This window comes from Pleurodeles waltl, chromosome 10, assembly GCF_031143425.1.
Source record: "Pleurodeles waltl isolate 20211129_DDA chromosome 10, aPleWal1.hap1.20221129, whole genome shotgun sequence".
Lineage (NCBI taxonomy): Eukaryota > Metazoa > Chordata > Amphibia > Caudata > Salamandridae > Pleurodeles > Pleurodeles waltl.
The window spans coordinates 224,244,133-224,260,624 of NC_090449.1; the positions used below are offsets into that span (position 1 = coordinate 224,244,133).

The 16,492-nt window shown below is 40.3% G+C and overlaps 1 protein-coding gene across 2 annotated transcripts in view; it reads left to right on the forward strand.

Moving 5' to 3' along the window:
- The window catches only part of PDXDC1 (pyridoxal dependent decarboxylase domain containing 1), a 268,743-nt gene that overhangs the window by 59,694 nt on the left and 192,557 nt on the right, over nt 1-16,492 (forward strand). For both annotated transcript variants that reach the window (XM_069210219.1, XM_069210220.1), the window contains exons 4-6: nt 4,464-4,544; nt 7,736-7,882; nt 8,614-8,803. In XM_069210219.1, the coding sequence (XP_069066320.1) occupies nt 4,464-4,544; nt 7,736-7,882; nt 8,614-8,803 (418 nt within the window). The remainder of the gene's footprint in view (nt 1-4,463; nt 4,545-7,735; nt 7,883-8,613; nt 8,804-16,492) is intronic.

The window sequence follows — 16,492 nt, forward strand, 5'->3', positions numbered from 1 at the left end:
ACCTGGCCTGAAGTGATTTTTACTCCTAGGGATATCAATCCCATGGGTTATCTGGATGAAACTATTGATATTGATACTATTGATAACTATTTTTATGCTCCCATCAAATTTGAATCCAGAGAAGTGCAAGGGAATACTTATGTGATGGAATATGGTCCACCGATCTTGGGGTGGGGTTAACCAATATGACCTACATGGTATTATAAATCCCAGAAAGCCCAATTAACTTATGGTTGTGGGGGAAGTAGGATTTGATAAGATTTTAAAAGAAGCCAAAGATATATTCAGGGAAGAGTTAGGTCAATTGAAAGGGTTTGTGCATGAAATTGTACTTTGGAAAGGATCCATACCAATAAAACACAAAGTAAAGAGGGTGCCCATTATAATTCAAAGTGAGATGAGGAAAATGCTTGAAGAAATTATTTGTGATGGAATAACTGAGCTGGTGGAAGCCACTAGTTGGATGTCATCTCTGGTTATTACGGTGAAGGCTGATGGACATCTCCGTTTTTGTGTGGACTTCTGAAGCGTGAGTCATGAAACTGTAACTGACAGTTTTCCTTTGCCTAACATAAACAAGATGATCTTGTTGTTGAATGGGGCAAAATTTATCTCCAAACTAGACCTCAAAAACGCTTAATATCAGGTTCGGCTTCATGAGAAATAAAATAAAAGAACATCCTTCATTACAATGGAAGGACCATTTAAATTCACATGAATGCCATTTAGCCTTTCTTCTGCGGCCAGTGATTTTTTAGCAGATGTCAGACGTGTTGTGAGGAATGAAGAACATCATCTACTTTCAGGATGATATTCTTGTCTTTGGGAAGTCTGAGGAAGAACACAATTAAATCCTTCAACAGGCCTTGAGGAGATTATTGGAGGCAGGCCTTACTTTGAAGAAAGGCAAGTACAGGAGATAGTCCTTGGGGCAACTAGTAAGGGGTCAGGCCGAAGGATGAGCCTTTTGATACCTCACTCAAAACAATCTTGACAGTGGACGCAAGTGCCTCTGGTATTTGAGCCCTTTTGTTCCAAACGCACAATGGAACAGGAAAAACTGACCTTTGCTTCCCGCTCCTTGACAGACGTGGAACACGATTATTCTGTCATTGAGCGGGAAGCACTGCCAGCAGCCTGGAGTGTTTAGTATTTTCATACTTAAGTGTAGGGTTTAATGTTTTTCTCCATAGTGGCTACAAACCTTTAGTAAAGATTTACTCCTGGAGGGGAAGACTAGCAAGATTATAAGAGTACCCACTTCAAGGTGGAGTATATTCCAGAGTGGAAGAATACTCAAGCAGATTGCTTTTCTCGTCTCTCTTTGGATTGGCGAGAGGTAGATAAGCAGGCGGTATTGACAAAAGAACAGGAAGAAGCAGTAGATGGCTGGCAGACATTGAAGAGGACAGTAGAGGAGCATTTACCATGGAAGAGTGGGAGAGAGCGATGGAGAGAGATAAGGTCCTAAAGAATGTAAAGGAAATAGTAGTTCATGGTAGGAGGAGGGAACGTACTGTGTCTACTTGTGTTAGGCCCTGCTTCAAAGGTCTAGGGGAGTTATCCTTGTGAGGACATAAGATGTTTATCAGATTAGACAAGTTTGTGCCTCCAATAGGGCTGAGGAAGCGCATAATAAAATTGTCTCATGAGGGGCATTGTGGCCAGACTTTAACTAAGAAAAGGGTACGAGAAAATATTTGGTGGCCTAGGACGGATGAGGGAGTAATACGTTTGGTGGTTAGTTGTCAGGATTGGAAGGAGAGTGAGAAAAGTCTGACAATTAGGATACAATCAGAAGGAGGTTATATTGAAAACCCAGATGTACTGTGGTGCAATTTGTGCATGGACTTTACTGGTCTAATGCGAAGCTTGAAGCCTGAATTGAGATATGCCTTAGTCATGATGACTGTATATTCTAAGTGTCTAGTGGTTAAATTCATGAAAGAAGTGACAGCAAAGAGTACCATTTTGGTGTTGGAAAATGTTTTTAGTGAGTAGGGTTTTCCCAGGGTTCTCATTACTGATGATGGCAAACAACACACATCATTAGAGATTAAAGTGTTTTTAGAGAAGTGTGGTTTTAAACACAGGCACATATCTTTGTACAACTCACAAGGTAATGGTCTTGTAGAGAGAGCCAACCACTTGATAAAGGGTACCCTTTTGATGGGGGTACAAAGTGGAAAGGATATGGAGACTATGGTTGAGGATATGGTGTGGGCTTATCAGTATACTGAGAATGTGGCTATTAAAATGTCTCCCTTTGAATGCATGAGAGGAAGGAAGCCAGGTACGAAGTTGTTGCCTGCATCGTTTCTTCAGCAAGGAGGCACTGACAAGGTGGCGATGAGAATGGTGGGTAGAGAAAAAAAGAAAGTGTAAGCCGGAGATTGGGTCAAGATCAAGAAGGGACATATTGAAGTGGGATTGTCCAAGTTCTAGGGCCAATTAAAGTCAGGTCTGTTCATGATTGGCATGTGGTACTTGAGAATGGGGATATGTGGAATAAGAGTTGCACTGTACCAGAAGGGGAGTGAATATGTTTCACTATCAAACCATGACCGCATTGACATTAGTGGTTTTATGCTGATGGAAGATGGTGACATGATTTGTGGTTAAGTTGTGGAAGGAATAGGTGGTGGTGAAGAGGTATAAGTGTTGCTGAACAGGGGTCAAAGAAACCGTAGACCACCTGTGCACTTGAATGACTATGTAGTAAAAATAACATGATTATTAGTATTCTTAAGCGGATTTTCTGTGCACTCGAAAGATTATGTAAAGTATTAGTCTGTGATGTTCTTGGAGCGGTTTGTGTTTTTGGGTGGAGTTTTTGTTTCCTTTTTCTGTTTTTGTGTTTTTACTTTTTAAATCTTGTGGTTTCTTGTTGCATCTTTGTTTTTGTAAAAGTGAAAGATGTGTTATGCCTTTAAAGCATATTTTATATATGTTCTTCTTTCATGGTAAAAGATTTGGGTGGTGGGTTCAATCTGGTGAGTTAGATCTGTGCTGGCAAGAGGGGAGCCATGTCCAAGGCAGGCTAGCAATAAACTTTGTTAGCATTTTCACTGTGTTGTAGTCATCACCACATCCTCGCTCGAATTGCAGGGCATCAAAGGCCCTGGCCACAAGTGGCTCACCTTTTCTCTCTCTCCAACCATGCTTCTCCAGTACCCATTTCTCTTCCTGTGGGCGTTCCCCTAAGATTCTCTTCTTAGATCTCTTCTCACTATACATTATGTAATCTTTTGGGATAGCATATCTCCTTTGAAATTGCCTACCATATTTGTGAACATCCACATTTTTTTCAAATTGTCTACTTTTCTCGCACCCACCCACCTTCACAGGCAGCTATCATATTGTCTCATTCTCACCTGCCACTGGTTGACATACTTTCCCTCCTTATCAGCACCCATCTCTCTAACTGACCAATTATTCTGTTTCCCCATGACATACCGATGTTCACCTCCACCAGAACAAACTTTGTGCTCTTTTCAACTTATTCATGAGAATAGCATCATTTATAACCAAAATAGCGATGGCATAATATTGAATATTTGCACAATCGAACTACAAATTTCGTTTAAGGCTACCAAATCTCTCATCAACTCACTAGTAGTCTGCAGACTGGACTGCTTTGGTAGCTTTCTATTAGGCCTACCCCAAAACTCAATAACTCATTTGCTCCACCAAAAGAGTCTTACATTTTGCCTTGAGAGCCTTGTACAGTCTTCCAAGACATGCTGTCACCTCACCTCATTTCATCACTGAGCTGTATAGCTCTTGACTAAAAACAGAGCAATTTACAATCTATCAATCTTTGTATTTAAAGCTAGGAAGGGCAGCGTCCCTAATTACCTCTCTGACCTCGTATCACCTCAGCCCAACCAATAGCCTAAGATCATCTAGTAATAATCATCTAATGGCACCCAAGCCACCCAGTGAGGCCTCCAGGTTTTGCTGTGTTCTCTTCTTTACCACCCAACTTAGAAAGCTGAAATGCCATCTCTTTCAACTTGAATGAGAAAAGTGAGTGCTGTCCCGTTAACTCTATAGTTGTAAATTTGTATAGTACACATGTGTAAGTCTTAGTACTAGTAGACCTGTTAGTAGACATTATCTGTTTTTCTTTTTCATTGATAATTTTAGAATTTGGCATGCTTAACCTTTTGCAAATCATCTCTGTGACCTAATACTAACACCCTTCTGTGTACTGTTATTGTTACTGATTTAAAACATTCAAAATGTTATGGCTGCTATTAAACATTACAATAGATTAAAATACATTTGTTTATCTGAGTTGAGGATTATTACATTTTAGTCTAGATACTATACCCATTCCTGTCCATCAGGAGGTATTTTTTCGTTGATTGTACTAGTATTCACTCATTTAGAAAATACATTGGAGTATGTCCCAAGAAGTACAATTCTCACCATTGTTTGTCCTCTTGTCACCCTCACAGTGGCCAGGATATGGTTAGCATCCTCCAGTTAGTTCAGACCCTTATGCATGGGGATGACGAGGAAGACTCGCTGATGTATCGGTATGGTACAGTATTTTTTTGTTTACATTTGTGTACCTAAATAAATCATTTAAATTCAACACCACCATGCTTTTCTGAATTAGTGGAGCACATATTGAATGCATCTACATGTTCTTTCAAAAGCTGATATCTAAAATTGTTTTTTTCACTATGAAAATGTTTAACACATTGTGAATGATTGTTTGTCTGTGTCATGGTTATATTATGTTTTTGTCAAGTTCTGTAGAGTGGCCTATTAGTAAAATCTGTATTGTACACTGGGAGTGGTCTCAACGTTAGCAGGCCATGTCCCGAATTGAGTGCTACTCCCCTCGGCGATTGCAAGACCACCTTAAAGCACTGCACTAACAGGTTCCACTAAGCAACAACGTGGGACAGAAATATAGCATATTCTCTTTTTGCTATTAATCATTATCCAAATCATGGTCAGACATTTAATTTCCTATTTGTAAACTTAAAATTAATGTTTGAATTCTATGTCTAATTTTGCCCTTGTCAAATGCAGTACACTCAAAAATCTTATGCCACTGAATCTTAACTGGTGATGGTGTGCATTTGTGCTGTAAATTCACTATCTTTATCCAAGCCACAAATAAAATCCAGAAAGCATAAATCTGGCCACGGAGGTAACTGTCTTTCATTTTACCACTTGCCTCCAAACAAAAATAGGGGACAGAGATGTAACACACGAAAAATGTAAACTTGGCTATAAAGGCATTTTGAACGTTTTGTTGTAGATTGTAAGACCGGCTCTGTGATGTGGCTTCTAGTTGGGTGATGAGTGCCATGATTGATATGTAGAGGCAAATTTCAATTTGTAATTATTATCCTAATCACTGGCACTGGAGGATCTATAGATCACAGAAAAGATGGTAGGCCATGTGGGCAAGAATTTGAGGCATTCTGAGAGTATTTCAAATAAAGCAGTAGGCAGGAGGGTGAATGGCCAAGTGGACTTCTAGATAACTGCAAAATCGCAGTCTGATTGGGTGTCTTATGTAGAATTCAGAATATATTTCAGATTGTCTTTTCAAAGATGGATGAAATTGAGGCTATATGGTATGTTCCTGTGATGAGTAATGCATTCAGGATGGTGTTGCCTATGAATTTGGATATGTCTACTGCATATATGCATGCAAAGGGGCCATTGACAAGCATCAACAAGATGGACATTTTTGGTTGCGGGGGAGTGTAGTGTAGTAATTAGGGTGCATTGTATGTGTGGACTTGTGATTGTTGGGTTGATAAGTGTGTTTGTATGTGGGTGGTGAAGATTATGAGTTTTATGGAAACATTGATGGATCACATGGAGGCTTAGATTTTCTCAAGTGGAGCAAGGGACCTGACCTTTTACCCCGGAAAAGCTCTGACGGACACACACAGAGGACTCTCACAGAAGTCACACTTGACTTTGTATATGTAGTCCCCAGACCCATAATTCGAAAACATAAGGCGAAGTTACTTACACGCTATTGGTGGCTGATCTCAGGAATTAATTTCACCTGTTTGCAGGTCTCCTCTTTACCTTGGTGTGTGTTAATACAGTGTTTCCTTTATGGAAACATTTCTAGCAGACAGATTCATATGATCCTTGAGTTTGGTGCATGCTTAATCCAAGACTCACTGTCCAACTTAAATGTGTTGTGATGATACCTGAAGGGATAAATTCTTCATACTCTTGGTTCACCTTTTTTTTCTTAAAAAAAAAAAAAAAAAAGCTTAAAGGTTTTCATTTTTTCTTTTTTTCTGGAGTTAATAGTCTATTGTTTTCCTTTTATTCAGTTTACATATGTAAAATGATAGCCATTTTTGTGTATAATGTGTACTTCTTCCTTTTGGTAGAATGAACATGTTGCTTTCTGATTCTCCTGATTTGGGGTTGATTTAGACTCTGTTGGATGGAGTAAAGGCAGTCAAGGTAGCGGAGGACTTTGTGTCTACTTCCTACCAAATTAAGATTTAATCTCCAGATCTACAGTGAATGAACTCCATTGATTTGTATGAATCACAGCAGTTCATACAAAGCCAATTAAAATGTTGGTGTTTCCATCAGTGGTGAATGCTTACACCACCTTTTTAAACGTGTTTTTCTTTTGCAGAGTTTGTTTTTGGAAAATTAAAAGCTAGTAGCCCCAACACCATGGGAGTTTTTTCCCCATTGTGTGGGTGTCTTTTTTTCCCCCCAATTTTTACTGTCCTTCGGTGGTGACAGTTAAATAAAAGCCATTTGACTGCCCACTGTAAATAGGGTGATGGTCACATGGCTTACCTCTCACGGGTTGTACTTGCTTCTGGGCACCAGAGGAAGGGTAAAGCCGAAAGAGTAAATTTCTGACTCCAAATAGGACGGGTGGACCGAGAATTTTGTGGGCGTTGTACTCCGTTGCAATTGCAGAAAAGTACCCTGACCGCCATGCTCTAAATCAAGCCCTTATCTGTGGCAATGCCACGTACACGTTATTTTATTTTGTAAAGCTTGCTTAAACCACACGTGGCTTCAGTGTGTTCTGAAAGTGAGAATAATGCTAGTAACATAATGGAACGCAAGTTTAGTGTGTGAAGAATTGGGACAATGTGATCCTCAGAGTGGTATGATAAAATTGGAGATACAGAGACCAGCTGCCAGGGCAGATATATATGCACTATTGTATTTTTTTTGACATGGGTAGATGAAGTGATTTGTCAGTATCACAGGATGAAGCTATGCCGAGGCTCGAAATTGGCTCCTCAGTTCCATAGTCTGCAGTTCTAGCCATTAGGCCACATTCTCTCCCTTTGCTTGAGTTAAGAACCACCATTTGATAAACCAGGTGGTTCTCCAAAGGACCTGGCAACAAACAAAGATTCATTCTTGATGAAACTGCAATCCATTAGGAGAGACACTTGTTCATTTTTATTGGCCTTCGTAAAAACATGAATGAAGTGTGATAACAGGTGATAATTCCATACTGTGATACGCCCATTTGGTTAAAATGTACCATAGTTTAAGATAGCTATTGGGGCCGCATTTCACATACCCATACTAGAAAAAGTGCATACGTCTCCTGCCCCCCTCATTTTCAAATGTGCATTTTCTGACCCCATTAAATGGATCAGTTTTTAATCACTCAGTGGCTTCGAACAATTGTATATTTATGTTGTAAGAGTTTACTGCATGTGTACTGTTCTTTTCTTTGTGTTTCCATTTGTAGAACGCAGAACGTTGGAGAAAAGGGGCACATGGCCCTTTTGGGACACAGTTTGGCAGCTTACATCTCAGTGCTAGACAAGGAGAGACTAAGAAAGCTTACAACCAGAATACTCTCTGATACCACCCTGTGGCTTTGCCGCCTCTTCAGGTAATGTATTGCAATGAAAGCTCCATTTTACCTGATCTAGTTGTGAAAATCTAATAGCTACCACCCTTTTACACTTTTGAGATATATTCATGTATAAAGGTGTATGGAAGTGGACCTAAGGTTATAGGATACTCTGTTCACATGCTTCTCTTTATGTTGCTACAAAATACACATCTTTATAAAATGCCCAATGAGCTACCTTTGGGTGGGCGAGGTTATTTCAAAGGTGGAAGGAATAGAGACAGTCAAAATCCTTTGAGCAAATTCACTCTCTGATTCGCACACACTTTAATATTACCTGCATCATGTAGGAAAATGAATTGTTAAACTAAAGGGAGAAAGGCTATGGTCTTGAAATGGGAGATGTGTTTTGACTGTGTCCCAAAAGCCTGTAAAATCTGACTCCTAAAAGGAAACAAATGTTTTCTGTAAGGCCTATGGTAACAGGTGATAGAGGTGACATCCCCTGCCTGTCACTGGGTGGAAGGGAGGGAGGCGGGTTGAATAAGCTATGATACTTGGTAGAAACATGATGTTGGAGCAGCAACGCCAGTCACACTTCTAATGTTTGTACTTGCTTCTAATATTACAATTGCAGTGACATACTTTCTTTAGCTCAGTGGCCTTGTAATGTCCAAACTGAAAAGAAAAAAAATAGCTTTTGCAGGGACATTATCCTCTCCCACTGATTGCCGTCATATAAACAGCTTCATTAATTGTTCGATTGACAGGTACGAGAATGGATCTGCTTATTATCATGAGGACGATCGGGAAGGCCTTCTTAAAGTCTGTCGGCTTGTTATTCATTCGCGCTATGAAGACTACTCAAGCGAAGGATTCAGTGTCTTCTATTCTAAGCAGCCGGTGATCTACATCAGCTCTGCATCTAGGTCTGGTCTGGGCCAGTTCATTTGTAATCAGGTAAAGTGCTAAGGTGATGGAAGCTTTATACACGCACCAAAACAGTGTGTCATTACATTTTAAGATGGGGGTCTAGGTGCTGTCAGAAAAATGTGTAAAAGAAGAGCATATATTTTTTTCTGATTGTGCTAGTCCTACACAGTTGTGATGCAGCATTGCCCATTGTCTACTCTTAAAATAAAGATATGGCTCTGCATTAAATTTTTGTCTTGAAACAGTGTGTGATTTAATCTCTGTAAGGCGTATAATAGGTTTGCAGGCAGGCCAAGCAGTTCTCTTTGAGTATCACACCATGCTTCTGCTGTGTTCCCCAGAATTTGTATTTCATACAGAATAGAATTTCAGCGCTAGAGTAATCCATTAGCAGCCCTCCTTATGTTAAATAATGAGCAATTGTTTAGTTTAACATTTTCCGTTTTTCATTGTGATACTGTGATGCTGCAATATGCTTATTCGTTCCTGTTTGTAATTTATGCAACTTAAATTTCCTGATTGTAAGTTGTACTCGGCTAACAAGTGTTTCTATTGCAGCTCCATTGGCCAATTAGGTTCTTTAGGAAGAAATAACCATCAAACTTAAGAGTATGACTTACATACAATGTACCTGCAGCTTGAAGAGGTTCCTTGTTCTATTGTAGCTAGGAGTAAAACATTCCTGTGTATTCTAGGCCCTGCAAGGTTTCATTACCCTGCAGTTTTTTTCCTGTTATCTCCCCTCCTAGCTGCACAAAGGTATCTCTGTCTGTGGTATGGATTTCTCTTTAAAAGTAACTTTGTTGCCGCGCTTGTGGCAGTAAATAGAGCCATTGTTTGCTTCCTACTTCTGCTTTAACTTGATTATAGGAGTTTGGATTTCCTAGTTTGAATAGTATGATACCGGATCTCCACTCCTGTGCGCCTCTGACAAACAGTCACAGAACTTGGGCTGCTAAGTAAGCAGAGCAACAGATGAATAGAAGCAAACTAAATTATTTTCCTGCAGACTTACTTGCATGTTTTAAATAGAGGTTGTGAATGTTTTCTTTCTTTCATTACTGCCGGTGGGTCTAAAAGTGCAATTTAAATTAATTGATCGTCATTGTACCGAGTAAATCCTCCAGGGGAACCATGGAAAATTGCATAAAGATGTCTGCACCTGGCCTCTAAATTAGAACTGGATTATATTGGAAATGTCTGACTACCCATGAGATATTGAATACATTTTCCCCACAGCAATTTTCAGCAAGTCACGAACTAGAATCGTTATAGCGGTGCATATCTATTTTAGGGGGTTGAGGAGGATCTTAAAGGCATGTCATAAAATAATGATGGCCTATCTCTCTAGGGCTCAGTGGTTGGGATTCAAATTAAGAAGACTGAGTAGATCAGACACGTTGTGCAGACTCTGTCATGAGTGAAAAGGGTTAAGATTGAAAGGGAAGGAGTGTCTCTCGCACAGGGTTGATGGTTATTATGTATAGGTGTAATAGGCTGATGCTTGTAGAAAGTGCTTGTAAGACTTTGAGATCCCACACGTTAAAAGAAGAACAAGTACTTGTTCCTCTAGGTGGAGCTACTGATATCTACAGTACAAGTACTGCCCTTCAGCTTCAGGTGGATGACAAGCCTTTAAGTGGAATTCTGGAACAAGTGGCTGCATCTAAAAAATAAGGCATTTGTGTACCCATACTTGAATAGTCGGCATATCTGGGCACACCTGCACTACCGGCAAAAAATACATCTAATATAGTGGTAACTCAGATATCCAATGTGGCACTGGAATTAAACCAAGGCAATTCCTTCTTTTTGCTGTACAGTGAGCTACAGTCACTTAGCCTCAACCCATTGTATGCCACGACTTGTCTAAACATCTACTAATGTTTTCTTAAATCCTCACGATGTAAGAATGAGACTGTGCTGTTTAAAATTACTTAGTTATGGACTACAGAGCACACTGGGAATTCATACCCACTTACATTTATTTAATTAAACATTCAGATTAAAAATGTAATCCTTGTATGTCGGGCTTAACACCCAATGGATTCAGATGACTCACTGTCTTGTTGGTGAGTGCCCCTTGGGGAATTCGACTTCCTAGTCCTGCCTTAGCCCTAGTGCCCAATGGCAGCCTGGAAAACTACGTACAGATCAGTCTGAAGGCAGCATTCCTTTACACACTGGCCCCGGACTTTTAATGTAGCTATTTTGGATTGACAGGAAAGCATTAGTATCAGATGGCACAACCCAAAACCAATGATGAGAGCAGAGAGGACCTGATTATGTGCACAGAAGGACCACTTGTGGTAATGGCTGCCCCTGTGCTCACCCTATCCCGCTCTCTTGCGTTAATCTCCCTCCAGAAGCCTGTCCACATGTTGCAATTTCAGCCGATGTTCTTGTATTCCCTCTAACCAAAGTCGAAACAACAGCCCAGTTAAAGTACAAAGTATGTCACTTGCTTTCCAAAAATTGTGGTTTTACCGCTACTGATTATGTCAGCATCCTATTAGTAAGGAGAGTGGCTTGGGTAGGCAGTCTACCCAAAGTTACAAAGGCGATTGCATAGTTCTTAGTACACCAGGCTGCCCAGGAGTCTTTTATCACAAGCACGATCCAGCCGTCATACTGTTGACCATGTTCAATTGTTGCCCTTGGTCTTTTCTACAGCCACCTACAACGTGCCAACATTACCCTGGCCATATGTGACAGATCCTTTCAGACCTTAACTCGATCTCATCCTAACTCAAAATCGGTTCCCACCCCTTTCTGACTTGAATCATTTGGATTGACAAACCAAAGAAGGCTGTGCATGGAGATACACCAGATTCAAATATTCAGGCTTTGACTGCTATTCGGCGAGCCTACGACAAGACATGGAAAGGGTAGGAGAAAGGATGATCTCAACACAGATCCATAAATGCGAACCATCAAATGATATGATGGAATATAGCAGGTTTAGCCTCCAAAATAAGAGATGAGGATTGGATAACCTTCATTGCTAAATATGAAATTGTCTTGATACAAGAATCTTGGGCACAGGATCAGGTAACTTGGGAACGCTATTCTAGCTACTCTTTGCCCGCAGTCTCTTCAGGTGTAGCTAGGGAGGGGTATTGCCACATTATTTAAGGTCTCGATGCAGTGCAAGGTTATTAAGGTCCTATTATCCCACCCAGGAATTCAATTTCGTTGCTTTGCATTATATAATCAAGACACCTTTTTCCTCACGAACTCTATAATGATGTACACCCTAGGATAAGCAGTGTAGTACCAAAATACTTTTTGAAGTCGTTGAAATTTTAAGCAAAATAGCGTCAGCCAGCCTGCACTGTTTTAACCTGTCCTTTGGAGGAGATTTTAATGCCAAACATGGATCGAGAGCTATGTTCCTGGACCCTCCTTTGGGACATACAAGACACTAAGATGCTCGTCCATGGACACCAGGTGGGGGGTGAGCTTTAAAGATATTTGTATTTAATTTTAATCTATATAATATAGTTGAAATTTGTAAGAAGCCAGACAATATAATCCCAACATACAAAGGCCAGGGACGTGGGACTATAATTGATTATATTTTTATTTCTCGCTCATTATCTTGATTTGCCCAGTCCAGTGGCACAATCAGGGAAGGGACTTGGTGACCGTGACTCCAATCTTTTAACATTAAACCTATGTGATAAAAAGTGAGGACTTCTAAGAAGGGAGTTACTGACCTAGTACCTGTGCACAAGGGGCTCCTAGTAAGATGGAAACCTGCAGATATCTCACTACTTTTTGAAAACATTAGTGCCAACAAATCCTCAGTCAATGACTGTTTAGCATATGATGATAAATGTGGGTATTTCATTAATCAAGCCTTTGTTAATGTGGGACAACTTTTTAAGAATATCTTGTTAGCCCTGGTTAGAAAAAAGAAGCCAGACCAGTCTAACTGATTCGATGAGGCCTGTAGGATAGCGAATACAACACTGTGCTTAGTCTTAAATATCAATCATAGGGAGCAGGAAGTCATCCGTAGATGTAGAGCCAACTATAAACTCAACTCAAAAACAGAAGGACAGTGCTTAAAGAAGTTTGAAAACGTGGTTACCTCAGGCTCCTAAAAAAGGCACCTATATGCTTTGGAAAATTGGTAACTTGTCCAAATTAAATACAGAGGAGACCATTGGTCTAGGTGTGAACATTACGGCTGAGGTATGGTTAGAACAATGTAAATCTATCTACCATTTGGTGGGATGTATGGCGTTGGACATTGTTATACCTCATCGTATGTACCCTCTACTTATTAGGTTTGAGTTAGAGGAAGTGACAAATGCACTCTTGGAGAGCCCCTCGGGCATGGCCTCATTGATGCTTATAAATATAATTTAGAATTCTGGGTCCCTGTTGTCAGAAACTCAATAAATTCATCTTGTACCACAAATGTACCGTTCTTTTGGCACTCCACTCTCATGGTGTCTGTGTTAAAAAAGTTAATAAACAAGACCTGCACTGCTTCAGACCAATTTCTGTGTTGTACTTTGTGGCCACACCAGTAGGCCAGGTTGTTTGCATAGAATAATAAAATGGGCAGAAGTTACAAAAGTGTTACCTGAAGTACTATACGGATATATAACTGGCTTGGGTGTGCTTGAGGAATGTTTCCCCCTCCATTTGATAGTTGGCAAATATGCGGTGGCTAAGCGAGGTGAGTTGTTCATATCATTTATGGACCTTTACCAGTCAAAGCTCTGGGCTATCCTATCGAGGATGGGCAGGGACAAGGCTTTAATTGATTTTCTCTGCACTTTACGTAATGAGGTTACAGCATATGTAACATATGGTTCAGGGAGGAATATACAAATGTATTTGTATTGGAGCAATGAGTTAGACAGGGTTGCGTTCTTGTAGCAATATTATTTTTATTGTATATAGATGATCTTAATGTCTTTTTAATTTCACATTGCAAGGACAAGCCAATGATACGCTCAAGACCAGTTCATGTTTTAATGTATGCTGATGATGTTTTAATGTCCTGAGCATCAAAAGCCTTTAAAGCACTGATTCACAATTTTCTAACTTTTATGGCTAACTTAGATCTGGAAACTAACATCAGTAACACACGCTATATGGTGTGTGTGGTAGATCCAATAGTAAGACCAGACTTATACTTATCAAGGGTAAGAACAATTGCAAGGTGGCCTGATTCCCCTACTTGGATATTACTTTTGATTCTTGCAGCTCCTTGCCTGTTGAAACAAGCTGTAGGTCCAGAGCATTGAGAATAATTCTCTCCTCTCCCATTCTAAAAATATATATTGTGAATGCATCACGATTTTAACATATGGCAGCCGTTTGGGGTTACTGTAGTACACATGGCCTGCAAGTAGAAGACAACTGCTTCTGCAGATTGCTATTGGGGTTACACCCCCAATAGCCCATGTTTCTTCTTGCACGAAAAGCTAGGATTAAGCTATGTGGTGGATCGCGTGAAATTAGCACCAATGCTGCTATAGGTATCCATATGGTCTAATACCCATGCATCCTCCTTTATCGCCTTATCAGGGAGGATTGTCTGGCTGTATCCAGCTTGTCTACCCTCGATACAGTATATTAAATCATTAGCCTACACTGTAGGAAGGCCTGAACTATTTGGTAGCCCTCTTAAGCTACTGTGGGGTTGGGGAGGAGGGGGCCTGCAGAGACACTGGTTAAAGAGAAGTTTAGAGCCCTTGTCCTCTAGGGAGGTGTTGGAGTTGAAGAAACCTTTCATTTGTGAATATGCAATAATTCAAACCACAATGATTTTTTAACCATACTTGAATTTTGTTACCAGGCTGTGGAACAGATCATTGCTTTCTAGATTTGGTCTAGGCTCAATTCATAGCCTTGTTTGTTTGCCCTTAAGTCAGTTTGATTCAGACGCCGTATTAACATGTCCATGTGGTAAAATTCACCCCCAGTCACTTTTGCACTTTGTATTTTTGTGCACGTTTTTAAACCTCTTTGTTGACATTTTTCATTCCACTTTTTCAGAGTATTCTTTTAAATACAAACCTGCATTTTATTTCTTAAAAAAGTTAAGCACACAACGTGTTTGTAAAGCTGTTGGCAAGTTTCTAACATCTGCTATTTCACTTTGTAAGTCCATGCTCTTTTTAGCTTCCTTGTAAAGTGTGGGTGGCTGCATTTGCCTTTATAATTGTCATCCCGGGCACCTGAGGTCTTGGAATATAGACAGTTGGGTATCCCTTCTAATGTTATGATGGTCCTCATTCATGCTAACTACAGTTGAATACGTGTACGTTTTCCAGACAAATGGTTACTAATTAATGTGTGTCTTATGTGATGGCCAGGGTTTCTAACCGTTCCCCATGTTCAACCTGACTGAATAATTCCACCGATTCATATTCTTGCACTATAAGGCCTTTGAGTGGGTCTGTCCCCTCCTTCATTCTTAATGTCATTATGTACCCCCTGGTTTTCTTCTTTTTTTTTTATCAGCCACGCCAATGTGTGACTAGGTTTACCCCCCTTAGCATGCTGCCAGGTCGATGGTGCCTTGCAGTCCAGTTTACACAAGCAGTTTGCCAGCCTGTGATGTCTTATTTAAGTTTGAGTCACAACTTCACACATCACCACTTCCAAGTCCTGTCAAGGGCATCTCAACTTTGCACTGAACCCTTTGCGTTATCAGTATGCGCGTACTGTGTATGTGCATCTTAAAGACATCTCAGTCAATTCTAGCATCACCTGTTGAGGCTTTGTTCTTTTCAGAATACTGCTGAATGTGCAACCCGGTAATTTCCCTGAGCACTCTATCCATTAGGGGCTCAGCTCTCAATTCAGTCAGTACTAATGCATGGTCAAAGATTATCCTGGCCAAATATTGTACTCAGATCAAATTTCCTACCAAATGTTCTGAATAAAGTAACAAATTCAGTGTAGAATACAACCTATGTACCCATGAGTATTGGGTATAACCTCTAAGCGTAAAGTAGGCCAGCTAACAGATATCCTGTAATTGCCAGTGTACCAACCAGGCAGCCAAGACGTCTGAGACTCTATCTGTGATTGTACTTGGGAGAGGTGGGGAAGATTTGTCCACTGGCCTGTCCGGCACACTGATAAAGTGTCCGCCCATATAGACCGAGTATGAAATATAAAAACTGTTTGTGATTACAATGTATGCAAAAGTCCCCCTGGTCTGAGTTGGGTGCATATACACAGATTACTATGGGTGCCTTTCCATCCAACTAGCCACCCACAAACATGAATATACCCTCGGGACCTTATACAGACTAATGCCCCTCTCTCATAAAATGAGTACTCAGTTCAGCACAGCTGGCACTTTTATTTTCTGTGTATTAGATCTCCTTCAGAACTCCTCAGAAGGGATTCCTGCAGACACGCCACATAAACCCCTGCCTACACTGAAAATCATGGATCATATATATTTTGGCTGGCCACCCACATTCCAGGTTAGGAATTTATATCCATTTGGCCCCAGCATTCACTTAAATGGTCTTAAGTATCAGCAAAGGAAATCAAATCTCAGTCAGTGTGAAATATAATTCAATACTGCATAGACCATATCACCACCCTAAACCTTTGTACCAGATTTCCAGTACTGCAGCGGATACATTCCATAATATCCTATCCAGTCATGTTTAATGGCTTGCAAAGAATTAGCTGGCGACAATTACACCAGACTGGTATTTGTATAGCAGT